Source organism: Heterodontus francisci, chromosome 42, assembly GCF_036365525.1.
Source record: "Heterodontus francisci isolate sHetFra1 chromosome 42, sHetFra1.hap1, whole genome shotgun sequence".
In the NCBI taxonomy this organism is placed as follows: domain Eukaryota; kingdom Metazoa; phylum Chordata; class Chondrichthyes; order Heterodontiformes; family Heterodontidae; genus Heterodontus; species Heterodontus francisci.
This window is the reverse complement of record NC_090412.1, coordinates 4,520,982-4,548,826: the sequence shown is the minus strand read 5'-3', so window position 1 is coordinate 4,548,826 and position 27,845 is coordinate 4,520,982. Positions and strand designations below refer to the sequence as shown.

The 27,845-nt window shown below is 39.8% G+C and overlaps 1 protein-coding gene across 3 annotated transcripts in view; it reads left to right on the top strand.

Annotated features, from left to right (window-relative positions):
* Positions 1 to 27,845, top strand: part of gbf1 (golgi brefeldin A resistant guanine nucleotide exchange factor 1) — a 216,104-nt gene that overhangs the window by 171,282 nt on the left and 16,977 nt on the right. For 2 of the 3 annotated variants that reach the window (XM_068020403.1, XM_068020402.1), the window contains exons 22-32: positions 1,639 to 1,875; positions 3,519 to 3,612; positions 5,980 to 6,156; positions 11,231 to 11,295; positions 11,472 to 11,595; positions 14,318 to 14,389; positions 14,864 to 14,958; positions 16,465 to 16,618; positions 18,833 to 19,058; positions 22,766 to 22,926; positions 25,604 to 25,850. In XM_068020403.1, coding sequence (XP_067876504.1) covers positions 1,639 to 1,875; positions 3,519 to 3,612; positions 5,980 to 6,156; positions 11,231 to 11,295; positions 11,472 to 11,595; positions 14,318 to 14,389; positions 14,864 to 14,958; positions 16,465 to 16,618; positions 18,833 to 19,058; positions 22,766 to 22,926; positions 25,604 to 25,850 — 1,652 coding nt within the window. The remainder of the gene's footprint in view (positions 1 to 1,638; positions 1,876 to 3,518; positions 3,613 to 5,979; positions 6,157 to 11,230; positions 11,296 to 11,471; positions 11,596 to 14,317; positions 14,390 to 14,863; positions 14,959 to 16,464; positions 16,619 to 18,832; positions 19,059 to 22,765; positions 22,927 to 25,603; positions 25,851 to 27,845) is intronic. The other variant, XM_068020404.1, reaches the window with a different exon arrangement.

The following is a 27,845-nucleotide window of genomic DNA, read 5'->3' as shown; positions in this document are numbered from 1 at the left end:
TGGGCGCCAGGGTTGAAGCTCAGTAACTGACAACAAGATTTGCATCCTCATCTTCAACCTGACAAACATTAGAGTAGCATTCTGGGCTCCCCTGTCCTGTGTCATTACTGATGGACTGGCCACTGTGTCTGCATGGCGGAAAATGGTTTTCCCCCACCAAGTCTTGTTCTCCAAACTCTCAGATGGCCAATGATCCATTGGAGGGCAAAGAAAATGCTTCATAGACACTCTGAAGCTCTCCTTGAAGAGCGGCTGCATTGACCTTAATGACTGGGAGGAGCTTGTTACCAATTGTTTAGAATGGCGACAGCTTGTCCACCAAAAGCTGCATCACATTTCGAGTCCCATCGCCTTAAAGATGAGGCAGAGAACAGCAGAGAAAGAAAGAAAAGGAAGTAAATCCTGCACTCTGGATTCCAATACCCTGTGGGACGTCCTGCCTGATGTGCCTGAAAATCAGCCTGCTCAGAAGGCAGAAACTCTCAACCCTGACCAGACGTGGTCTTCGAATCACCGCCCATCTATGCCATTTTGTACTTTATATGCCTGTGAGGTTCACGCCTTTAACTTTCCTGTTAGAGTGTCAGCCCAGTAACTGAGGCCGGGGAGCAGAGAGAGGTGGGGTCCAGTGACTGAGGTGTGTGCGCCAGGCTCCGCCCATCAATTCAACCCACTGACCAATCAGAAAATGCGGACAGCCAGAAACTATTATATAAGGTACTCATATATGTCAACCTGGAAACCTGCAAAAAGCTTCTGAACAGGTTGGAGAAAAAAAACCTGAAAACTCGCAAAAAAAACTATCAAGAGGTGCTCTTGAATATAGGCCAGTGACCAGGGTCATTGGTTTTTGGTTACTGAATAAGTTAAATTCTTGTTACTTCATGGATTCTAGGATTTTTACCGGTGTTTTCAGAATCATGGGCCCATTTATTTGTGAAAACTGAAACCTAATAGGTCTGCATGACTGATCTTTATCAGAAAGTGCTGATTCCAGTCAACAAGCCTTGTTGAGAGTAACGCTGATGTGAAAGCAGTCCAAGGATTGAAACCGGAAAATTCTTAGTCTGTATGGCTAGGTATAACAGCAGGTGGAGCATTTACCCGATGACAAATGCCAACTTTTCTAAAAATTGTATCTTAGCAGATTCTTTGCTGTTCACTAATGTTGATTAACTGAAAGGCAAAAGTAGTTCTGGAAGAATTGGAAGTTTACAAAATGATATTTGAAATGTAACAACTAAATTTTGTTGTAATTAGCATTTCTTATTTTTGCAGTAATTTTAGTGTTTACAGCCATATTTGTTGCCCCCTCTATTTTGTGGGTTGTTTTTGGGCCTGGTTAGTGTTAATTCTACCTAATTTACCATTACAAACTGATGTAATGCTTGTACATCAGCATACAAATTCAAAAATAAACTTCTTGTAATCTCCCTCCTTCCCCCACCCCACCGCCAAATGGAACCGTTACAAAATCTGGGGGAGTAATTATTTTAGCATTGAGGCTAATGTGATGGTTAGGAAATAGGCTCAAATGAAAGTTATTTATTATTTCGGAGCCAAATGTGCCATAACCTTTGTGGGTTGCAATATGAGCTCATGCAGCATCTAAAATAATTTTTCATCTTTTTACCTCAGGAATGATGAGATTGTTATGCCAGAGGAACAAACGGGATTTGTGAAGGAGAACTATATATGGAGTGTACTTTTGAATCGTGGGAGTTCATCAGAAGGCATTTTCCTCCACGTACCCCCTGGAAGCTACGATCACGACCTATTCACCATGACTTGGGGTCCCACCATAGCTGCACTTTCCTATGTTTTTGACAAGAGCTTAGATGAAACTATAATACAGAAGGCAATATCTGGTTTCAGGTAAAAAGTTATGGAACATTAATCTAGACACTCATGTCTTAAAAGTAGCGGATATTTATAAAGGAAGTGTTACAGCCACTTGGTGAGGGGTTTGGGTGGTTCTCACTGTTCAACTCCCGCCTGACCGCAGCAAGTGTTTTTGTAATTAGGGTTCTAACCCTTTTTTGATTTTATTTGTCAAATAAACAGACAGTGACAGGTTTTCTTGTAGGTTTAAATCAGATAATTAATTATGTATTGAGCAATATGCCTTATTCCAAAATGGGCTCAACCGCACCCATTCATTTGTGTGTGCACGAAGACACAAGACACAGATAGAGAGGAAAAGGGGTAAGTGGTTTGAGGTGAGATAGGATTTCAGGGTTCACAGTCAACCTGTTGAATCTTCTTGGAGGTCAGTTTCTCTTTAGTTGCACGCCTGGGGTGTTTGTAGATTTCTCTGTTAGTTGAAATTTCAGTCTGAAGACAGGGGATCACTTCCAGTTCTCTGCTGCACAAGTTGAAGTGTAGAATTCACAGTAGGGCGCCTTCCTTTTGGCTTGCTGGATTTTCTCCCAGCTCTCGGCTGGGCGGGCTTTGTTGATGTTTTATCCTGGGTGTGTGTGTGTGTGTGTGTGTGTCTGTCTGTCTGTGTGTGTGTGTGTGTCTCTCTCTCTCCCCCCCTCCCTCCAGAGAGCTACCTTTTAAGCGAAAAGTCTTTCACATCTTGCATCTGTTGGGAGACACAGATCTTCCTCCCTGTAGTGACTGACAATGCCCCAGGATGTGGCTACTTCACACCTCCTTTGCTTCAGAAGAACCCATTCAATTCACAGATGTTTCTTGATGGGTTCAAGATGGGTGTAATTGACACCTCTAGGCTTTGGAATTTTCTTGCCAGATAGTAAGACCTTTTTAATACACAAGACCAGATTTTTTGATCTTCACTGGCCATTTTGGAGCACATTGTCCACTTTTTAAAAAGAAAAGTCCATTTTTATAACTCTTCGGGTTGAGTTCTTCTCTTTTCAATCCCTGCACTTTACGTGAGCATAACAGAGGGATGTTTATGGTAGAAAGCAGGTATTCATGTTTGTCCAAAGTGTGTGTGTAGAACAAGTGCTGCAAGAGCTCAGTCATGCCACAGCTGAATTCTGTGTTGTGCACTTATGACTGATCTTGTGTGTTTGATTCTGAAAAGGAGGACCTTCAGCTCAGTAAAGCACTCACCTACACCTGTTGCTTTAATCAACTTGTTCCATATTCCAACACAAACCAGCTTCCAACACTGGTTATATAAGCAGTTTTCAGTTGCAACAGTCTACAGTTGAGCATTTCATCTGCAAGCCAAACATTATAGTGAATCTTCATGTGGTCTAATTGCGTGTTAGAAAGATTGGCATCAAAAGCTCTTATTGATCAGATGTATATCATTTAACTTGAACTCATTTATTTAGATATCTTATGTTTGTATTTCCATGTTGTTCACTGAAATTGTTAATACCTGTTGTGTTCCATTGCAAATTAAGTTTGACTGTTTAGAATGTTCTATCTCAAATGGATAATGAAATCATAATGCTTCAATTAACCTTTTCCATAATTAAAACATAAAAGATTGATTAATCGTTCTGTGCAGTGATCATTTTTCTGTGTCTCATGCTCAGGAAATGTGCAATGATCTCGGCTCATTATGGACTCAGCGATGTGTTTGACAATCTTATCATTTCCCTCTGCAAATTTACAGCTCTTAGCAGTGAGGTTGGTACTGTATAATACTTAATTATTTCACTGAGATTCCTTTTAAAAGTTACTGAGGTAATTTATACACTAACACTTATGCTTTGCTTTTGTTAGCAATAGTCATGTAGACATTTTAAGAAAATCTAATTATTGATTTTGGGTCAAGAATTCTATCTAATTTGAATATTTTGCTTCCTATTATAGGAGCTTGGTGTTAATGGCAGTTTATTTTATTATATGGTGCAGTATTCTTGATGGATGATTTACAGTATTGAGTGTTCCATTCCCCTCTTGGTGAGGAATAATGCTGTACAATTGACAGGCATCTTTTGACAAAATTTAACCAATAGTGCATATTTCAGAGTATGATATGTTGGTAAAATATCCTTAGCTGGACCGAGATAATGAACACGAAACAAAAAAAATTCATTTAATTTTTGAAGCTATCCGGTTTTCATTTGATACTGAGAATGATGTTGCCATGGAAAAGGTGACAAAACTGCTTCAGGTTGCTTCAAGATATTTATATCTGTATTCTGACAGCAAACTCTTGGTTCTATACGTGTCAGGCTATGAAAAAGAATTTCAACAACATTGGGAGCCAGTTCATGAATACCAAGCTCCCAGAATCCAAATTGCAATATAAAAGTAAAACATTGTATTGCCTATGTTTCAGCTATAGCTCTTCTGCTTAAACATAATTGACACCAGGAAGCATATAATCCTCTTGTTAAATAGCACCAGTACATTTATTACATCATGAGCCATATTGCTCAGACCTTAAAATAATTGTCTTCGATTTTAGCTGTCCCCATTTAGTGTATCTTTAACAAGTGGATTAACAGTAGATGCTGCACTGTTTGAATCAGATTTATGTGAACAATATAAAAGCAACTTTAGCTTATCATTTTCCCCCACAATCCTCTGTCTCTTTATCTGTCCATCAAATTCCATTGGTCTGATGGAGGCAGGGAGGTATGTAAATAATTTAATCCAAGAAGTATATTTGGAACTTTAAACATCAGATATATTTAGGCAGAGTGTTGTTGGGAGCTGTACCTTAAAATTGTATTCATTTGAATTCCTTTTATGTTTCTTCATGTCTGTGTAGTCATTTTAAATGCTGCTTACTTAAATGCCCGTGTACAACTTTGAATTGGATTATCAGGGTTGCCCAGAAAAATCTATTTGCTGCAGTGCTAAGACTTGAAAGATTTAACAATTTAACTGCTGGACCTTTCATTGAAATTACTTACAAGAATTGTCAAGAAAAAGTAATCAAACAGGTTTATATAGGAGAGAAAACATCAGGAAAGTTCAGAATTAATTAAAACTTTACACAAAATACCACTGGCCTATTTTAAGGTGAGGGCATTTTGAACACAAAAATAAATGATGGTGTTATATGTAATGGGGGTTTTAATGTGGTACAAATGTAATTTGAGCATTTAAAAGCGTTAGTGTTTGTGAGCACTTAACAGGACATTCACAAGATCTATAAATATGTGAAAGTTAAAATGGAGAGATAAAATAATCTTTCTTTACAGTGCATAAATGTACGGAGAATACAAAGCTTTTTGCTCTTTTTTTAAACTAGTCATTTGAAATTAAGCAACATAAATAGCACGGTGCTGCGGGGATTTAGTGCTTAAATAAGAGATAATTAAACTTTTGAATTGAGTGTATTATACATTTTTAGAAAACTTCTACTTGAACTTCAAAAAACATCAGACATTTGATAGTATAATAATCTACAGATATTTTCCCCCTCCGAATTCATATTGAATTTTACCGTTAACCTACAGCACTCTTTTTAGATCCAGGACTGCCAAATGTAAAGCAGTCACCTACCAGTGGGTCATTTCACCAGATGTTAATACTGGCGTGGACATGTGACACTACAGCTTTAATATTCTAGCCCCAATTCGGCAGCTCATGCTATCAATATCATCTCTATTCTCAAATTTGGAATAAGATCTGCTTTGATAAAACAGTGGACATCGATTTCTGCTACCTCACTTAACGAACTGCTGGTGAACAGTGTTTCTCTATCAGTTTGAGAACGTGGGGACAATCTTGCTTCTCCTTATTGGCCTCATGCCAGCATAGTTTTTCCTTCCCTTTTGTCTGATGCTGATGCTGTTTCTCCTCATGGGCCTCAAGTTTATGTCCTTCCCTCTCCCTGCAATCACATTGTTCTGATTTCTCTTCTGTCTACGTCATTGAAAATCAAATTGAAACTACTTCTGTTTTGGCCAAATTTCTTCATTTTTTTTGTGAGTTGTCAACCATGCCAACCTAAACTCCGACTCCTTTTGATTAAATCAGCTACGTTCACCATGCCTTTTTCCTGTTAAACCATTGTATTGTGTTCTTTTCCTGCAGACTGTAGAGAATCTTCCAAATGTTTTTGGTAGCAATGCAAAGGCTCAACTGGCAGCCAAGACCGTGTTTAATTTGTCGCATCGTCATGGTGATATTCTTAGAGAAGGGTGGAAGAACATTATGGATGCAATGCTGCAGCTTTTCCGTGCTGAGCTTTTGCCCAAAGCCATGGTGGAGGTAAGCGTTTCCTCCCAAATTACTTATCATTGTTAAATAAAATTCCAATCAATACTTGTAGTAACCTATGCACAAGGAAGGAAAATGGCAAGTTTCTAATAAAATACGTGGCTGTTGTGATGTTTGTTTTCTGCAATTAAGGACAATTAATTGCTGGTAAATGTAACAAAATCAAGATCATTGTTGAGATGGCAACAAAAGCATGTTTAATATAGCACAGATTTTTCAGAAAATGCTGGTGTACTTTTTTTAGTATGGTCCTAAAATAAATGCTAAAATGAAGAAATAATAGTGGAGGAACATGCAAATCTAATTTGAATTGCTTTCTTGAGTTTCTTAACTTCCTGGTGCACAGATGTTCAAACAAAGAAGAATCTGGTGACGGTCCAAGTACTATAGTGAATGGTAGTTCATATTTATTCTTGGAGAATGAAGAATATTTTCACTACTCAATAGAAAAATAATTGACTTGAGTAAAGAATAAATACACACAATAGTTAGCAGGACTACCCCCAGCAGTCTGGCATATCCTTCACCACACGGGCTTCAACGGTTTAGGAAGCAGCCAACTACCACCTTTTTGAGGGCAAATTAAGATGGGCACATATGTTGGCCTTGCCAGTGACGCCAATATTGCATAAATAAATAAAATAACAAATTTGAATTAGAAAGGTGCATTCATTTCTGAAAACAATATCTGATCGAGCATGGTGAGTTCCAGCAATTCTTTCACTAACACACAGGAACATCCTAACTATTGAAAGTGTGGTGTGATGTCATTTCACAAGCCCTGTACGTGAACGTTTCTCCCTCTGATTAAATTTGTTGGCAGCCCGATGCGTGTGACATCCAGGAACGTTGTGCGCCAAATGCTGCAGTGAAGATTTGTGGCATTGTTATGGAGCATCTCACAAAGTCAATAAAATATATTAAACAAAAGTTGAATAAATGTTCAGGCAGCAAAGGATAGAAATATACAGCAATGTTCATCAGCATCTGAAAAGAGCCAAGGTTGATTAATAGTGTGTGGAAACAGTTATTCAGAACTGGAAAAAGATATGAGAGACCAGGGTAAAGAGGGAGGGAGGGGACAAGAGATGAAATCAGCTATACTAACTATTATTTAAGAGGCAGCCGATGGATTTAGTGGCAGTGTTAAACATCTGTAAGAAGTGACAAGTGCTGGGTAGCACACAAAGATTATCGCATTCAGGCTTCGAAAAAGCATTAGATAAACATGAGGTGAATAAAGTAGTTCCAAGACAGAAGAGAACAGTGTGGAATGTGAGTGGGAGAAATAGCTCAGGTCAGAAATTTAGAGCGTTGGTGTTCTTCCCAGAGGGCTGGAGAGGGAGCAGGGGGAAAGGATGAAATACTGTTGCTGAAGTTTGTGTTGAACTCACCGCAGATGGCCAAGGATAGAAAGTTGGAGTGGGAATGAGGTGGGGTAGTCGATGTGTTAGCCAGTGCGAGGTTGGGCTCACACTGAGTCATATTTATGGCACAGAAAGAGATCATTCGGCAAATCAAGTCTATGTTGGCTCTCTGTAGAACAATCCAGTCAGTCCCATTCACCCACTCTATACCTGTAGCCCTGCAAGTTTATTTCCTTCAAGTGCCCCTGCAATTTCCTTTTAAAATCATTGATTGTCTCTGCTTCAACCACCCTCATTGGCAAGTTCCAGGTCGTTATCAATTGCTGTGTTTATAAAAAAAAAACTTCTTCCACACATCCCCCTGCATCTCTTGCCCAAACCTTAAATCTGTGCCCTCTGGTCCTTGTACGATCAGCTAATGGGAATAACTTTTCTTTGTCTACCTTATTTAAACCAGTCATAATCATGTACCCCTCCATCAGATCTCCCTTCAATCTCCTTTGCTCCAAGGAGAACCACGGCAGCTTCTCCAACTTAACCTTGTAGTTAAAATCCCTCATCCCTGGAACCATTCTGGTAATTCTCCACTGCACCCTCTTGAGGACCTGAACATCCTTCCTTCCAAAAGTATGGTGACCAGAATTGGACGCAATACTCTTGTTGTAGCCTAATCAGAGCTTTGCACAGGTTCAGCATAACGTCCATGTTTTGGTACTCCACCACTATTTATGAAGCTCAAGACCCCATATGCTATGCTAGATACTGTCTTAAAAATCTATGCACATGAACCCCCAGGACCCTCTGTCCCTGCACATTCTTTAGAACTGTGCCATTAAGTCTATATTGCTGCTTATCCCGTCTCTATATTAAGTTCCGTCTGCCGCTTGTCTAACCATTCTGCTAGTCTGCTTATGTCCTGTTGCAGTTGATTGGTTATCGTTTTTACTGTCCTGAATGGCAATGTTTAACAAACCATAATCTAGTCAGTTTGGTTAGCAGGATTGTGGGCACGCAGTTTTCGTGCTATTCAAGACTTTTTTAGAGGTAGATACTGTTCAGTGTATTATTACCATTATAACAAACTGCTTTTAATGAAACAAAATATACTCTAACATACTGCAATAGTGGCACAGAAGTGCCTAGAGTGCACAATAATTGAATTTAATTATTCTCATTTTAGCTTCCCTTATCTGCTTTGCCTCCTTACTTAACTTATTCCTTAAACCTCTGAAACATACTGGTTCCATCTCTTGTGCAGCGTGGGTGGGAAGAACAGAAAAAGTTATTTGTGGAATGTAGGCACCTGACATTTGAACAAGGAGAATCGTATCTCTCTGTTAAAAGGTCATTATTGCTGAAATTGTAGTTTTATCATTATCCATCCATGCTTCTGTGATTATCAGCCTGTTCATCATCTGACCTCCCAAAGGTGAAGCATTGAAAGTTCAGTTCCTCACTGCTACAAGATGCTGGTTATATTAATCTGCTGAAATCTGAGCTAGATGTTAATCTCAGATACATTAACAGATCGCAAATTTAAACCATGGCAAGTGTTAAATTAGCTTTAAATGGTTTGAATTGACTTTTGTTTATACCAGCTTGACAAGTCATAAAAGCCCAGCTAATTTCATTGTCCAAAACTAGACTGTAATTTGAGAAGCCGATTTCAGTGAAAAGCATCACAACTTCTAAATTGTAGCATTTCCTTTGATTTCAATCTAACATTAAGCAGTGTTGTAATAATCACACTCTTGCAGAAAAGCGCACTTGTTTTTTCAGTGAAATTCCACTCTGGTGGGCTGGTGGTGATATTGTAGAGTTATCCTGTTGAAAGTGATGGGACAGCACTTTCTATTCAGTCAGAATGGTTCAAAGCATGAATAGCTTGAGTACAAGCCATGGCTGAAATTCCCTGTGCATACCGTAAATCTTGGCCTATAATATGCATCTATACTTTGACCCTCGAATTCTAAGGAAAATTTAGTACTGTGCACTATACTACTCTCAACCACCCCAAACTGAGGTGTTTGACCATGTTCCCCCACTAGACTTACACGCAGCAAAGAAATTTGAAATGGTTGAGTGCACTGGGTTGTAACCAATAGGGTTAATGACTCTGAGTTCCAGTGCGATTTTGACCAGGTTTTTCAAAGGAAAAAATCGACTAGAGACCATTCTGTGTAATTAAAATATTTCAGTGCAGCTTGTAAGCCTCGTGTCAGCAGAGAAATACTGCATAAATATCACTGAAGTTGAAGGGAGTTGAACTTCAACTGCATCAAAAACAGCACCCAGGATTATGATGCTGGACCACGCGTATGATTTGGCTGATGCTGACTATCATGTTCTGTTCAAATCTGATGGTGGTCTTAAATTTGAAGGCTTCCAGCCTTCAGTGTGAACATCTCCATGGGCATTCATATCGAGCAATGGGTTGCAACTTTAGACAGGCTGGGAAGCCTGCCAAGGCAGGATTTCTCAGTATCCCAGGCTGGTCCAAAGTTGTGAACCCCTATTGCATGTGGCTTACATACTTCAGTTTGCTTGTATCCTTACCTGCTGAGTGTCTACATTTGAAATATGTTAATATTCTCTAAACAGCAGAAAGAAGGCAAGGAAAGCATCTTAATAAAAAGACAATCATTATTATCTAACTTTGTTTATAATAGAATGACACTGCCACCTGCTGTTCAGTTCTCAGATTACCGATTTTAAACAATTTGGAATCTTTCCCTCTTTGTCGAAGGGAATAATTAGTGAGGTATGATTTCTGACTAGGTTCTCCCAATCTCCTCCTTTGGTGCAGGATCAGTGGAATGCCAGAGGAATGGTGTAAATAGCTGTTCACACCAGTCTCTCCAGGGTTTCTGCTGATATTCCACTGACGGGATATTGGGGGAACCTGGACAGAAATTCTACCCCATTGCTTCTGCTCGTAATGATTAATGTGCCATTTGAATTAGGAAAGCTTTATCTTGTGTATAGACATTGCTAATTACTATGTAAAGCCAATTGTGTTTCAGTAAATGAAAGATGAAATAACAGGTAAAGTGCCCAGACTTTTCAAACTCTTGAGTAAGAATGTTGCACATATTTTCATCTAAAGCAATTGTTGTTGTAAAATGAAAACAGATGAAGTGTTTGATCTTACTCTTGAGAATAACTATACTGTTGGTGTTGAGAATATTAGCAGCAACTGAATCAACAGTTATCTACTGTTCTCACCAACCTGTTCCACTGAAGTATTTGGAAAAGGCTTAGTGAAAAACTATTATACATTTGAAAATGCTAAGAAATGATATTTGTGACAGAAGATTGATCCACTTCTCAATTGTCAGTCCTATTCAATCAGTTCATTGTTTTTCTGCTGGACGCTTGTGGAAAGTTTTTGCAAATGTACTGTAACTAGAGGTAGCAACACCAAGTATGGCATTCTCGTGTCAATTTTGAAATTCCGTTATGACATTGATATATTCAGCTATATATCCTATTTCTAAAACTTAGTTTTTTTGATAACATAATTTTGGTATGAAGTGTTGTTTCACTCTTGCCCTTGCTTTTTAATCTCTTAATGTTCGTAGTGGCTATTGTACCTGTTCTATATTGCATAATTAGTTATTTCTAGACTGTGTTCTTAAAGCACTTCGATGAAATACAACTGTTCAATTATGATTTTCAAAATCGTTTTGCTCACGTAGGTGGAAGACTTTGTTGAACCCAATGGGAAAATCTCTCTCCAGCGTGAAGAAACCCCCTCAAATCGGTAGGAGGCATATTTACATTATTGATTCAAATTGTGCTTGTCTGATAGATTTTGAGTGTTACCGCATTATAATCATTTAAAGGATGTAAACATTTGTGTTGTAATTTTTGAAAATTTGTGTACAACAAATACACTTTACAGAATTCTTAGCAACTATGTTTTCTTTTGAAATGCAGTGGTGAGTCCACAGTCCTGAGCTTTGTTAGTTGGCTCACATTAAGCGGTAATGAACAATCCAGCCTAAGGGGACCCTCTATAGAGAATGAAGAGGCCAAACAAGCTGCCCTGGAATGCATTAAGGTAAATTAACTTAATTCTGCTTCACTGCCTGGAAGATGTCCATTTTTTTGCTTTGGAAGATGTTTAACATTTGGTGGACTTTTGTAGCTTCTAACATGATTGTGATATACTTGAATAAATTAGCATTGAAAAGGGAGGAGGTATTAGCGGATTTAGCGGGCTTAAAAGTGGATAAATCCCCAGGCCCAGATGAGATGAATCCCAGGCTGCTATGTGAGGCAAGGGAATAGATTGCAGGGGCTCTGACACAAATTTTCAAATCCTCTGTGGCCACAGGAGAAGTGCCAGAGGACTGGAGGACAGCGAATGTGGTACCATTATTCAATAAGGGTAGCAAGGATAAACCAGGTAATTACAGGCCAGTGAGTCTAACATCAGTGGTAGGGAAACTATTGGAAAAATTCTGAGGGACAGGACTAATCTCCACTTGGAGAGGCATGGCTTTGTCAGGGGGAGATCATGCCAAACAAATTTGATAGACTTTTTCGAGGAGGTGACTTGGTGTGTAGATGAGTGTAAAGCAGTTGATGTAGTCTACATGGACTTCAGTAAGGCTTTTGATAAGGTCCCACATGGGAGATTGGTCAAGAAACTAAGAGCCCATGGGATCCAGGGCAATTTGGCAAATTGGATCCAAAATTGGCTTAGTGGCAGGAGGCAGAGGGTGATGGTCGAGGGTTGTTTTTGTGATTGGAAGCCTGTGACCAGTGGTGTACCGCAGGGATCGGGGCTGGGACCCTTGCTGTTTGTAGTGTACATTAATGATTTAGACGTCTAAACATACAGGAGGTATGTTCAGTGAGTTTGTAGATGACATGAAAATTGGTGCTGTCGTAAAGAGTGAGGAGGAAAGCCTCAGATTACAGGACGATATAGATGGGCAGAGCAGTGGCAAATAGAATTTAATCCTGAGAAGTGTGAAGTGATGCATTTTGGGAGGACTAACAAGGCAAGGGAATATATGATGGATGGTAGGACCCTAGGAAGCACAGAAGGTTAGAGGGATCTTGGTGTAGTTGTCCATAGATCACTGAAGGCAGCAGCACAGGTAGATAAGGTGGTTCGGAAGGCATATGGGATGCTTGCCTTTATTAGTCAAGGCATAGAATGTAAGAGCAGGGAGGTTATGATGGAGCTGTATAAAACGTCAGGTAGGCCACAGCTAGAGTACTGTGTACAGTTCTGTTTGCCACAATATAGGAAGAATGTGATTGCACTGGTGAGGGTGCAGAGGAGATTCACCAGGATGTTGCCTGGGCTGGAGCATTTCAGCTATGAAGAGAAACTGGATAGGCTAGGGTTGTTTTCCTTAGAGCAGAGAAGGCTGAGGGGGGACATGATTGAGGTATACAAAATTATGAGGGGCATAGTTAGGGTAGATAGGAAGAAACTTTTGCCCTTAGCGGAGGTGTCAATAATCAGGGGACATAGATTTAAGGTAAGGGGCAGGAGTTTTAGAGGGGAGTTGAGGAAATATTTTTTCACCCGAAGGGTGGTTGGAATCTGGAACACACTGCCTGAAGGGGTGGTAGAGGCAGGAACCCTCACAACATTTAAGAAGTATTTAGATGAGCACTTGAAACACCAAAGCATACAAGGCTATGGGCCAAGTGCTGGAAAATGGGATTAGAATAGATAGGTTTGATCGGCGCGTATACGGTGGGCCGAAGGGCCTGTTTCTGTGCTGTATAACTTTATGACTGTATGACTAATGTACTAAACATAACTTGTCCATGAATGGGAACAGGAAAATAATGCTTTCTATAATTAGTTCACCAACTCAGAAGTACTGCGTTGTATTATTTCAAACTATTGTCACTTGCAGTTTCTTCTTCTCTTTATCTTATTAATTTTGTTTGCACGGTTATTCTGATCTCTGTGTATTTTAATAGGCTTGCCTGTGAGGAAAAAATGCTGTCTATTCTAAATATACCTTTACATTAAACACCATTTAGCACCAGTAGAGATCAAGAAGAATTAAAACAGTTCTGATATCTTCCCAGCATGTGTTTGCACTTGATGAGGAAGGGAAGTGGACACACATTAATAACAGACCTTGAAATTAAGCTGTGTGAATATTCGCATGTGAATGCTTAACATGTCCATCTTGGGAAGACCCACACAAGCTTTGGGTGTCTTCAACTTCTACCAGGCAAAGCTCCCAAACACATTATGTAAATACAGCAGTGTGTGTCTTTAATATTAACTGGTTAACAGTGATGCAAATCAGCAACTGCAGTAGCACTTATCTTCCACCTGTCAGTCTCCTTCTGTTCCTCCACAGAATCTACAGACCCAACTTCTCTCTCCCTATCCTCAGTTGTTTGAGGAGCCACAACACCAACTTCCCACAACCAATCTTTCGGCATCATTATAATATGAAATTCTTTTTGCCAGCCACTGTTACTTTACAGTTGTTATACCCTGAATTTTAAGACTAGTTTCAATTTTGCTATCTCCTTCCATAAATTTTATAAAATCATTTATTCTCTGGCATTTACCAGAAATCTTATTCATATCCTGTTCTTCCAAATGCTCGAGATATTGAATGTAATGTGATCATTTCGTAAGTTATTTCATATAGTTTAACTTAGTGTCATAGCAGAGCGTATTTATTAGCTGAATTAATGTTTAGTGGCACGATATACTACTCAGATGAGTGACAACATTGCTGCTTGTCCTGCTAGTTTTTGGCTCATCTTACTTTGACTTTTTATTTCAGCAATGCGACCCTGAGAAGTTGATTACTGAGAGCAAATTCCTTCAACTGGAGTCTCTTCAAGAGCTGATGAAGGTATTTATAAAGTGAACATTATACAAACTGGAGATCTCCCCTGCCATGGCTCCTTGATGGCCTTCGATCTTGAGCATGGTGGTTCTGATTAGCTGCTAATGTGGCCTATCCCGTTAAAGCGATTGCTCTAATAAGGCAAGTCCAGGTAATTCTGGTTACACATAGATTACCGAGTTTTGTTGGGGGGCAACTTGCAAGAATTTGCTGAATTAAGTAAGGAGTTATGCTGCACTGTTTTACCAGTTTAGGATGTGTAGTGTAACTGCCTCATAATAAAAGGGCATACAAATCTATCACATTGAACAGTATTTTCTTTGTTGTACAAAGCTACAGGATTGGCCATGTGCATTCATCATGCAGTGTTAGTCTAATTTTGATATTCTTTGGAAATGTATTAGCTCGTTTAGATTAGAGAGCTTTCTCTTACTCCTACCCCATATTAAAGCTTGTTTTTTTAACCTGTAATTGTATCAGGCTCTCATTTCTGTGACACCCGATGAGGAGACCTATGATGAAGAAGATGCGGCTTTCTGCTTAGAAATGCTGCTGCGGATAGTGCTGGAAAACAGGTACACGGGAAGCAGCTGGGCCACTTCATGGTTGAACAGCTGTGGTTAATCTCAAAAACTGAGTGCAAATCAGATTTATTGTCAATTGTTAGCACAGTTAACATGACAGAAAAGGTCAGTCCCTCATTTGGGCTGTTAACTCATGGTTATAAATGGTTGGCCTGAATGCTATTTGCAAATGGAAACCTTGTAACAAATGTCAAAAAGCACACTCTAAATCAAGAGACTGATAGGACAGCAAACATACTTGAAAAATGTGACGCCATCCCATCAACCCTGCCAAGCAAGTTCCCCTTTATCGCCCAGATTTCCTGGATGAAACTGGCCCCTTGGAAAGTCTTGAGTGTGGAGTTCAACCAGGAATGGAGTTTGTCACATGTATCTTCCCACTTGAGAGCCCAGCACTTGAGTTCAACTGAAATTTTTACAAGTTCTTCTAATTTAATATACACCTTAAAATGAAGTGTAGAAAAATCAGATTTCCAGATACATGGAAGAAAATATTTGCAATTCTGAAAATGGCATATCGTAATTTTCTTTGTCTCTGAATGAAGTAATTATCCAATGTAAAATATCACCAGAATTCCTATTGAGCTCTTAAGCAGCTTTCTTTTGTCAGGAATATGTTTAAATGTTTGTTTACCCAATCTTCCCTGTCCAATTTCTAAAAATATACTTGAATCTTGAGAAGGTGACGAGCAATCCTCAATTTATTTTGTACTTTTGGAGCTCCTCATTTTGCACTGTAGGAGTATAATCAAGCCTGACATATTGTGGGCTTTCCCATGTGGAGCATCTGATTGAAAATGGGATTGCGGCGCAGTGGATTTCCTATTTGTGCGTGGGTTCCTTGAACACCATTGTGCTGTGTTGTATTCCTTCAGATAAAGGTGTTTTGCTCCTTGAATTGGACCTCTTGAAGCCCCAGGTTTGAAAGTCTCCAGCTTCTATGCAGGAGTGTGTTAGGCTAATCATTAGAGTAGCAATGCATTATATTCAGTTATATCTGATCTGTATGAGTTTTTGCATTACCTGTTCCAGTTTCTCAGGAAACTGAATGACAAAGGGATGCCTATGAAAAGTAAGATTACTTTTAAGTCCCCTTTCCTAACTGATAGGTTACACGATAGCCAGGCTTAGCTGCTTCCATTCATGGCATCACATGTAGTTCCTGACTGTTATGTCATAGTTTATTCCCTTGCTTTTCAGGAATATCCAAACAGGTAGATAGCTGCTGGGAATCCTCCCCTGGATTTGGGGAACCTTGGGCCTTACACAAATGAATCCCAGAGTTATCAGCCTTTGCTGACAAGCTGCTAACATCAGGATGTTAGAAAGGATTCACAGCAATCAGGAGAGAACTTGTTTGGAGGGTGCTGTCTATTCCGAAACAGGAAAAATTCACTTTTCTCCCAATTTAATTGGTTACTTCAGCAACCTGAACAATGAAGGAGTTCTGATGGGTTTTTTTTTTTTAACCAATTTTTTTCTCCTTCCTTTCTAAAGAGATCGTGTTTCCTGTGTCTGGCAGACTGTACGTGACCATCTGTACCACTTGACTGTTCATGCTACAGAGCAGTGTTTCCTTGTTGAAAGAGCAGTTGTAGGTCTGCTTCGGCTGGCGATACGGTTGCTGCGCAGAGAGGAGATCAGTCCACAGGTACGCAGGAAAAGCACAACTGAACTTAAAAAAAAAAAGGCTTAAGTTTTTTTTTGTAAACTTCAGCTATTAGACCCAGCTCATATTCACAGACATTAATTGAACCTTTAAGTTTAATTGTGCAACAGATTTTAGCTCACTCAAAACCCAATCACTTGCACAGTTAAAATTTGGCCAATAGAGTCACAGAATTTTAAAGCACAGAAGAAGAAGAGCTTAATGCTATCCCCATCTCTTTTTCCATAAACTTTTAAAATTTTTCTTTTTACAAATATTTTTCTGTTTCTCTTTTAAACCCATTGTGGATGCTGCTTTCACCACTATTTTGCTGAGGCATTGCAACCTCCTTTGATTAGAGATACAGCACTGAAACAGGCCCTTCGGCCCACCGAGTCTGTGCCGAACATCAACCACCCATTTATACTAATCCTACACTAATCCCATATTCCTACCAAACATCCCCACCTGTCCCTATATTTCCCTACCACCTACCTATACTAGTGACAATTTATAATGGCCAATTTACCTATCAACCTGCAAGTCTTTTGGCTTGTGGGAGGAAACCGGAGCACCCGGAGAAAACCCACGCAGACACAGGGAGAACTTGCTTCATAGGACAAATTCTCCTCACCTCCTTTTATTATCACGAAGATCTTAAATTTCTGCCCTTTGGGTACCAACTCATTGACCGTGGAAATAGCTTTTCCTGAATTACCTTCTCAAAATCTATAATAATTTTGAGCACCTCTATCATATTTCCTCTTAACCTTCTTTATTCTACTGAAGAGAGCCCAGTTTATCTCAATAAAAGCAAAATACTGCGGATGCTGGAAATCTGAAATAAAAACGAGAAATGCTGGAACCACTCAGCAGGTCTGGCAGCATCTGTGGAAAGAGAAGCAGAGTTAACGTTTCGGGTCAGTGACCCTTCTTCGGAACTAGCAAATATTAGAAATGTCACAGGTTATAAGCAAGTGAGGTGGGGGTGGGGCAAGAGATAACAAAGGAGAAGGTGTAGATTGGACAAGGCCACATAGCTGACCAAAAGGTCATGGAGCAAAGGCAAACAATATGTTAATGCTGTGTTGAAAAACAAAGCATTAATACAGATAGGGTGTTAACGGACTGAAGATTGAACAGCAGAAAGTACAAACATGAAAAAAAAAGTGGGTAAGCAAACTGAACAAACTAAGATGAAAAGAAATAAACACAAAAAAAACTGAAAAAAAGAGAAAAAATAGCTAAAAATAAAAGTAAAATGGGGGGCCCATCATGCTCTGAAATGATAGTGTGCCTAATAGGTAAATGAGATGCTGTTCCTCGAGGTTGCATTGATTAGCCCAGTTTATCTTGTCTGCTCTCAATGAAAACCTCTCATTCCTGGTGTGAACTTAATCTCTTACATGCTCTTCCTGTGACCATGACTTCTTTCCCAAAGTATGGTACCCAAATGGCAGCCTAGCCAATAAGTCGTATAGTTTTTACATTAGCTCTTTGCTAGGGATAACTCAGTTTGATTCTTCCAAATGGAAATTGAATCATTGGAATAGCAGGGTACAACCAAGTTTTTCAGTTACCCGAAATCTCTCTGAAATTATTTTTAATCTGATGCAGAAGGAATCTTTTTCTGACTGAGGTTAAAATTCTGCAGCTGCTTTAGAGTAATCTGTAAAAATCATGGCACAACTTGATGAATATTTATGAAAATTTAGTAACATCAATGAGATAATTTTTTTTTACTGACTCTGAAGGTAATAGGGTTCATTTTCGTGGTGTATTTTGTGCTCAAGGAGTTTGCACTGCAGACTGAAACTGCATATTTTGAACACTAGATATAAAAATCAGGTAAAGCGCATTTCGATGCAGCGTAAAGCACATTTCACTCTACTCCAACAAGATCTCTTAGTCCCAGGCTTGCAGGCACCATGCTACTGCTCATATCCAAAATGGACTTTACTGCTTATTTTGATTTTATTGACATTGGTGTGAAGTAGAGATTATGTAAATTTTTTTGATAACTTATTGCTTTCTTCAAAGAAAAATAATTTGATTGTGGGCCCTCGTGTCTTCAGTGCGCAACAGAATCTGTGGCACCTATGTGATTATTGTGTTCCTGTGATGTGCTGTATAATGGCAGTTTCAATCAAGCTTCAAATACCAGAATAAAATAAGTTGAATGATTTTTTGTATAGAATATTCTCATTTATTTTTCAGGTGCTTCTCTCCCTGAGAGTTCTACTCATGATGAAACCAATTGTCTTGTCAAGAGTGAGCCGACAAATTGCATATGGTCTGCATGAGCTGTTGAAGACCAATGCTGCCAATATTCACTCGTGTGACGACTGGTGTACCTTGTTTACTCTCTTAGAATGTATTGGTGCAGGAGTCAAACCTCCACCTGCCCTGCAGATAACATCTGGAGTTGATAGCCATGACGCAGGTTAGATTTCCAGAATAACTGCGTTACTAAGTGGCCTCACTGGTGTTATGAAAAGTGAAACTTCATCCATTGATAAGCAGCTGGTGTTTTTCTCCATTTCATTTAGTTGTTCAAAATAACACAGTCACTGGGAAAGGTGGGGGGAAGAAAACAAACTCAAAACAAGGACGCACGGGGAATTTTGAACACCTGGTGCTTCAGCTACTTTATCTGTAAATAGAGGCTTATGAACCATCTAGTTTAATATATTTTATAAGACCTCTTTGATCTAGAAATTAATGTAAGCTGTAGTGAATCTCCAGTTGTTCCAAATGCTGAATTTGAGCTGAACTTATTGGTGCAAGTATCAAAAGTGGCAGATCTAATGCATTAGTAAGTAGGTTATATCGATAATATCAAGAAAGATAATTAACTACATTATAAAGGTAAATGATGTTTCCATTTGAGTGATGTAGAGAAGGAAACTGGAGCAGTGTTGTGTGGTAGTTCAACATTTATTAATGTCCCTTACATTATCCTAATTTTGTAGTAGTAATTAAAATTGTGATTAAATACTGGTAATGCAAAATATGCTTTATCAATGTTGCTGATACATGTTCTGCTGTAAGCGAAAATTGCTGGCAATTTTTTAATCAGTAGAAAATATCTGTTAAATATTTAGAGCTTAGGTCACCTGGGAAGGACATTTTCCTTATCAAATGCACAGAATTTGATTGTTTTATAGAAACCTTCCAGTAGATTTGTTGTTTTTTTTTAAAAGACTATAATTTCTCCTTCTGCTTCTCTCTTACCCTAAGTCTGTTCAGGATACACATTACTGCCCAGGGTGGGCAGGTCAGCTGATCTGTTTTCGAGTCTCTACTGAGTCAAAAGGAAGTTCACAAGTGGCCCGGGGTGACTGAGCATTCAGTTTTTCACTATCAAGGAGAGCGACTAACTCCAAGTTTGCAGATCTCCCAATGGCCTGGCTAAGATCTGAACGGCCAAGGTGCAAATTGCTACAGGAGATTGCTGGTTGGAGAACTGTTTTCAAAAATATATTTGGTTGTAGGAAATTCAAGCTAGGCTGAACTGATTCAGTATAATCCATTGTAGGAGGCATGGTTCTCAGATATTCATACTAAACTGGACTTGTATGAGATTGGATCTTCCTCCATTGGCTTCACTCCCAGATTTGGGGAACCAACACCATTGAAAATGTGGGTTTACAAATGTGCCTTGGCTGGAAGTAGCCAGATTTTGTAAAGTACATGTATGAAACTATCTCCAGTGTTTACCCTCTAATCAGTTGGGCTCTCTTTAAGAAAGGAGAGAGAGAGAAAACGGGGACCTACAGACCTGTTAGCCTGACGTCAGTCGTAGGGAAAATGCTCGAATCTAGTATAAAGCATGTGATAACTGGACACTTATAAAATAATGGTAGGATTCGGCAGAGTAAACATGATTTATGAAAGGGAAATCATGTTTGACAAACCTGTTGGAGTTTTTTGAGGATGTATCTAACAATAGATCAGGGGGAACCAGTGGATGTGGTGTATTTGGATTTTCAGAAGGCTTTCGATAAGGTCCCACACAGGATGTTAGTAAGCAAAATTAGAGCACATGGGATTGGGAGTAATATACTGCAATGGATTTGTAAATGATCAGAAAATAGAGAGTAGGAATTAATGGGTCATTCTCAGGTTGGCAGACTGACTAGTGGGCTACCGCAAGGATCAGTGCTTGGGCCCCAGCTGTTCGCAATCTATATCAATGATTTGGATGTGGGGACCAAATGTTTGCTGATGACACAAAACTAGATGGGGATGTGGGGGGTGCGGTGGGGGGTGGTGCAATACAGGGAGGCTTCAAGGGGATTTAGACAGGCTAAGTGAGTGGGCAAGAATATGGCAGATGGAGTATAATGTGGAAAAATGTGAAGTTATCCACTTTGGTAAGAAAAACAGAAATGCAGAGTATTCCTTTAATGGTGAGAGATTGGGAAATGTTGATGTCCAAAGAGACCTGGGTGTCCTTGTTCATAAGTCACTGAAAGCTAACATGCAGGTGCAGCAAGCAATTCGGAAGGCAAATGGTATATTGGCCTTTATTGCAAGAGGATTTGGGTACAGGAGTAAAGATGTCTTGCTGCAATTGCATAGAGCCTTAATGATCCTGCACCTGGAGTATTGTATACAGTTTTGGTTTCCTTACCAAAGGAAGGATATACTTGCCATAGAGGGAGTGCAAGAAAGATTCACCAGACTGATCCCTGGGATGGCAGGATTGCCCTAAGAGGAGAGATTGAAGAGATGGGGGACTATATTCTCTAGAGTTTAGAAGAATGAGAGGCGATCTTAGAGGGCTCAACAGGGTGGATGCAGGAAGAGTGTTTCCCCTGGCTGGGGGGGGTTTCTAGACCAGGGGGCACAGTCTCCGAATAAGAGGTAGGCCATTTAGGATTGAGGTGAGGAATTTGTTCCTTCAGAGGATGGTAAATTTGTGGAATTCTCTATCCCAGATGGCTGTGGAGGCACAGTCATTGAGTATATTCAAGACAGCGATCGATAGATTTCTAGATATTAAAGGTATCAAGGGATGTGCGGATAGTGCGGGAAAATGGCATTGAGGTAGAAGGTCAGCCATGATCTAGTTGAATGGTGGACTAGGCTCGAGGGGCCAAATGGCCTACTCTTCCTATTTCCTGTGTTCCTACACAGCAGAGTCCATCATGTGAGGTATCCAAAATGAAACTAAACGTGAGAATGACGCACCAAGGTTCCCCTTCCAGGTCAGGCATAGTGGAAAATCAGCAGTAGAAAAGTGCTGCGAAATTGTCCAATCTGTAGATTTGTCCATCACAGGCACTTGCACCTCATTTGAGGGGAGTTCAGATTCAGGCTCCCTCATTTCAAATTGCAAAAAGAGTAAATGACAGGAAACCAATCTGCACTTTCTTTAGTTTCTGCAGCCTGTGCATCTGGAGCCCTGGGTTAAAGTCAGATTGTGAAACGGATTCATTGTACCTTGTACATCAACTGTCCTTGCTGAATTCCCCACTGCTGTTTTGGGGAAGTGGGGAAGATTTCTGTTGTTTTCTGCTTATATGCAGACTGGGTTGAACAGCCTGTTTCATGTTGTAAGTTCTGTGCGTACTGCTTCTCTCCTTCCTCAATTTTCTGGAGCTGGCAGCATCAACAACAATTTGAATTTATGTGATGCCTTAAAAAAAAACTCATGGTGCTGCACAGGAGCATTATAAGAGAAAACTAGACATTGAGCCAAAGAAGGAGGCATGAGGCAGGTGACAAAGCTTGGTCAAAGCTGTGGGTCTTAAGGAGGATTGAGACATGGAGAGGTTTAGGGAGGGAATTCCAGAGCTGATGGCACGGCCATCAATATCATTCATCCTGCTTGAGTGAAGTCAACCTCAGAGTATCAACTGAAGCTGGCGAAAGGGACAAACTTTTCAAAGCCTCTGTACATGTACCTTTAAATTTACACCATTTGAACAGAAAGATTCCAGAGATCAGCGGCTGGGACGTTCATGAGCTTATTGGTGAAGTGCAGTAAGCTCCAGTTGCTGACTGCTGTAAAGGGGTAATTTTTTTTATGGCACTCTTCTTTCACGCATTCCCCGCATCAAAAAGAAAATACATCAGCACTTATTGTAAATTTCCAAGACCCATGTGGCTTCTGCTGATTGTTGTCATTGTGTTTCTTTAAAGGTGCACAGTCTGATAGTGAAATTGCATCTTACCATCCCAGTGAAGTTAGTTCAGATCGTGGCTATACCTCAGACTCTGAAGTGTATACTGAGCATGGCAAGCAGACTAAGGTACTCCGTTCCGTCACTGATGTTGACATTGCCAGCAGTGGCTGGCTGGTGGTGAGTCACACACTAGTGAACCGTACACATTTTGACTTTTGTGTGTTTCCATGTTCTAAACTAAACTATTAAAATGATTTATTGCAAAAAGTCTGAAAAACTGATTACTCACCATTGTTTGTTCTGTTATGAGCTGGCTGAATACCCAATCGTGAAATGCCTTCATAACAAACATACTAAGATAACACTGAGCACCTTGTACATCTTGTCACATATTGATATTAAATGCATTTGTCTATGAAACTAGTAACTGCCATTGAATCAAATAACACAGAAGGATGTCCCTGTGCCAGCTCTTTGATAGATCTATCCAATTAATCCCACTTCAGGCTCTGTCTCCATAACATGCAAATTATACCTTTTTAAGCATATACCCGATTCTCTCTTTAAAGTTACTATTGAATCTGCTTCCACCACCTTTTAGGCAGTGCATTCCAGATCACAATTCCCTGCATTTAAAACGAAAAATCACCCCATCTCCCCTCTGGATCTTTTGCCACTTACTTAACTCTGTCCCCTCTGGTTACCATGGAAATGGTTTCAACTAAAACAGTTGCAACACTTTTATCGGAAATGCATATGATTTGTACATCTCTATCTCTATCAACAACACCAGTAATTCTCCTTTGCCCACACCAGCTAATCTGAGTGAGATTTAGCAGCAGATTTTCCACAAAGTCCATGCTGCAAAGTTCTGGTTTGGGACTTTTCAACGATATTTCCCTTGGAGCCCTTACTGCATTCCATCAATCAGTGCTGCATTTGAACCCAGATTCCAGCGGTAACCAGATTACAGCACAACACAGTCCTCATATTCTGCGTGTGTGTCCTTGGGAATCTCTTCAAAAGGTTTTTTGTTTGAGGGCATGCTATCTTCTGCCACTAAAATTTGAGAAGTTCCAATAGGACCTGTTGATTATATCATCAGTAATCAAAGAATGCCAATACCTGTGACATGACCTGAGAAAATGAACCCTCTTGAGTTGATGGTCAGAGAAGACCCTGGTCACAGTGTGTTTTTCCATGCTGCCGGTCACACACCCACAAGCCCAACAAAAAGACAGTTCTTTTTGTGCAGGCTTCCAACTGCAGTAATGTTTTGTGCATATTTAACAGTTTGAAGTCTGTAATGGCATCTTGTGAGCCAACTAAACATTAGGCTTTGTTTTGTGCTGCGCTTGTCTTAATTGCCTCTGCTGTCCACTGTATTCTTTCCCACACAGAATGGGAATCTGGGACACTGCCAGATATTGATCTCTGCCAGCGTGACACAAGGCATTTGGTGTTCATAGAAAGTTATCCTGAACTGGACTGAAATTGTTTCTTCTCCCACTTCATGATAATGGCAAACTTCAAATTAAGTCTGATAGTTACTGAATATGGAAACATTGTTTTTAAATATATATTGCTACTTAAACAGAACTGAGTTGAGTAATTTTGAATTCATTGTCAAGTAACACAAAGACCAGTTACTTAAGTGGTTGTTAGAACACATTTACAGGCAGGTATTCTAGAATTTCCTATTTATGTGTGAATTAATTGCCTGTGAAGTGTTACTTTTGCATCAAGCTATTTATCTGAAATTTAAATCAGGTCAAATTGTGCATTCTAACTTGCAGTGACAACGCAGTCTGCACTATATTATCTATCACACATATAACTTTTCAGTAGAACTACATTACAAAGATAGCTAATTTAGCAGAACGTCAGATTTAATTTCTCTTTCATCTTCTGAAGTGGTGTTAACTGCTTTTATGACTTCCTGTACACTTCTACTATCTTCCCTATGTGTTAGTGACATCATAAATGTATTTTGAGATGACATATTTCTTCACATATTTTGACCAGAGTAATCCTTTATTCAGTTACCTTAGTTACAGAAAATAGTGAATGCTACTCTAGCAGAAGATGCCCCACTTGGTTATCTATTGTTTATATTTGGTAACGTACTAATTCATAATTTTTTAGATTTTAATTCTGAGCAGACAATATGTAACGTGACCTTTAGTAGCTTTGCCTTAAAGGCTGGTGTAAAACTGTATTCTCATGAAGTAAATAATAGGATGTGCTGTATTACTTTTAAAAATATTTTAAATTAAAGCAGATTTCCTACTATTTATGTATCTGTAGCCTGGCTCTCACCAAATCCAGTCCATCTATCACCCCTGTGCTCGCTGATCTGTGTTAGCTCCCAGTCCAGCAATGTCTCAAATTTAAAATTCTCATCCTTGTGTTCAAATCCCTCCATGGCCTCGCCCCTCCTCCAGCCAGTTCTGGCCTCTTGCACATTCCTTTACCATTAGTGGGTGTGCCATCAGCTGCCTGGGCCCTATGCTCTGGAATTCCCTCCGTAAACCCCTCTGCTTAACTACTCCCTCCCCTCCTTAGAGCCTACCTCTTTGACCAAGCTTTTGGTCTCCTGTCCTAATATATCCTCTTTTAGCTGGGTGTCAAATTTTGTCTGGTAATGCTCTTGTGAAGCACCCTGGGGCATTTTACTATGTTGAAGGTGCTATATAAATACAAGTTGTTGTATATAATGGTCACTAGCCAAATGATAATGCAGTACTATTTTGCATTGTGCCCTAGGTGAGGCGATAAAACAAGAATTGTGTATTTATTTATAGCCCAGTGTTTGACTTTAAATTTTTTTTATTGCTGATGATGTTGTTTGCAGGTGGGGAAAGATGATTTAGATACCAACAAACCTTCTGGCCAAGGTATAAAGCAAGGCCCTTCTTCTCTGGTCAATCAGTACAGCCTAACCCTCGGGCAAGATATGGGCTCACATGATACTAAGTCCCTGATCAAGTGTGTAGAGTCACTGTCGTTTATTGTGAGGGATGCTGCCCATGTGACACCAGAAAACTTTGAACTCTGTGTAAAAACGATTCGCATCTTCGTAGAAGCAAATCTCAATGGTGGTAAGTCTGTAGAAGTTTTTTTTCCGACTAACACCAAAAAAAAGTATGTTTCGCATTATTCAGTAAATCATAGCTAACTCCAGTTTAAAAATTTGAAAGTATCAATTACCATATGTTGCTATCGTGTAAATGGTAGTTTAGTCCAATGTGTGAGACACAATTCAAACTAAGGCAGTGTTATCCAGTGCATTAGCCACTAGCCAGTCATATGTGGATATTTGGAAATCCAGATATGGCTAAATTTTAAATAAAACTTGAGTGGAACAGTTATTGAGCCTGTGATCTCAATACTCATTTGCATGGTCTGTGTGTGAGAAATTTAAGCATTTTGTGCATTTGTTGGTAACATGGTCAAACTAAAAGCAGAGAGTAAGTGTTGATCATTTTGAGTGTGTTACTTCTTTGGAGACTGAATGGTGGTCAATGGTTGTTTAGTAAATATACACACATGAAGTATATTTATCGTGTGTAAGGTGAGTGCATGTGGCTAAAACAGTGTCACCACAGTGACACTTGAATTTTTCGAGGCGGTGACTAGATGTATAGATGAGGGTAAAGCAGTTGATGTAGGCTACATGGACTTCAGTAAGGCTTTTGATAAGATCCCACATGGGAGATTGGTCAAGAAGGTAAGAGCCCATGGGATCCAAGGCAATTTGGCAAGTTGGGTTGGATCCAAAATTGGCTTAGTGGCAGGAGGCAGACGGTAATGGTTGAGGGTTGTTTTTGCGAGTGGAAGCCTGTGACCAGTGGTGTACCGCAGGGATCGGTGCTGGGACTCTTGCTGTTCGCATTGTATATTAATGATTTAGACCTGAATATAGGAGGTATGATCAGTAAGTTCATAGATGACACGAGAATTGGTGGTGTTGTAAATAGTAAGGGGAAAGCCTTGGATTACAGGATGATATAGATGGGCAGTGCAGTGGCAAATGGAATTTAATCCTGAGAAGTGTGAAGTGATGCATTTTGGAGGACTAACAAGGCAAAGGAATATACAATGGATGGTAGGACCCTAGGAAGTACCGAAGGTCAGAGGGACCTTGGTGTACATGTCCATGGATCACTGAAAGCAGCAGCATAAGTCGATAAAGGTGGTTAGGAAGGCATATGGGATGCTTGTCTTTATTAGCCGAGGCACAGAATATAAGAGTAGGGAGGTTATGATGGAGCTGTATAAAACGCTAGTTAGGCCACAGCTGGAGTACTGTGTACAGTTCTGGTCACCACACTACAGGAAGGATTGCACTGGACAGGGTGCAGAGGAAATTCACCAGGATGTTGCCTGGACTGGAGCATTCAAATATGAAGAGAGACTGAAAAGGCTAGGGTTGTTTTCCTTAGAGCAGAGAAGGCTGAGGGGGAGGACATGATTAAGGTTATCAAAATTATGCGGGGCATTGATAAGTTAGATCGGAAGAAACTTTTTCCCTTAGCGGTGGGGTCAATAACCAGGGGGCATAGATTTAAGGTAAGCAGCAGGAGGTTTAGATGGGATTTGAGGAAGAGTATTTTTCACCCAGAGGGTGGTTGGAATCTGGAACACACTGCCTGAAGAGGTGGTAGAGGCAGGAGCCCTCAACATTTAAGAAGTATTTAGATGAGCATTTGAAACGCCATAACATACAAGGCTACGGGTCAAGTGCTGGAAAATGGGATTAGAATAGTTAGGTGCTTAATGGCTGGCACAGACACGATGGGCCGAAGGGCCTGTTTCTGTGTTGTATAACTCTGACTCTTGTGGTTTGTCAGTGATTTCTATTGGACAACACTGGAAGGTTGATTTCAAGAAACAAATTGCCGTGTGACCATTTCTTTTATTGAACTCCATTGGTGTCTGTTGATTTCAATGTATACCCATTTGTACTGCTCTTGTGCAATATAATCTGCAGTTACTGTCTTAGGCTTGTTTACAGAGAGGCATGTTGTTGTATTGTCAAATATATTTTAGGTGAAAATGAACACTCAGTTTCTAAGTGGGTGAATATTTGTCAG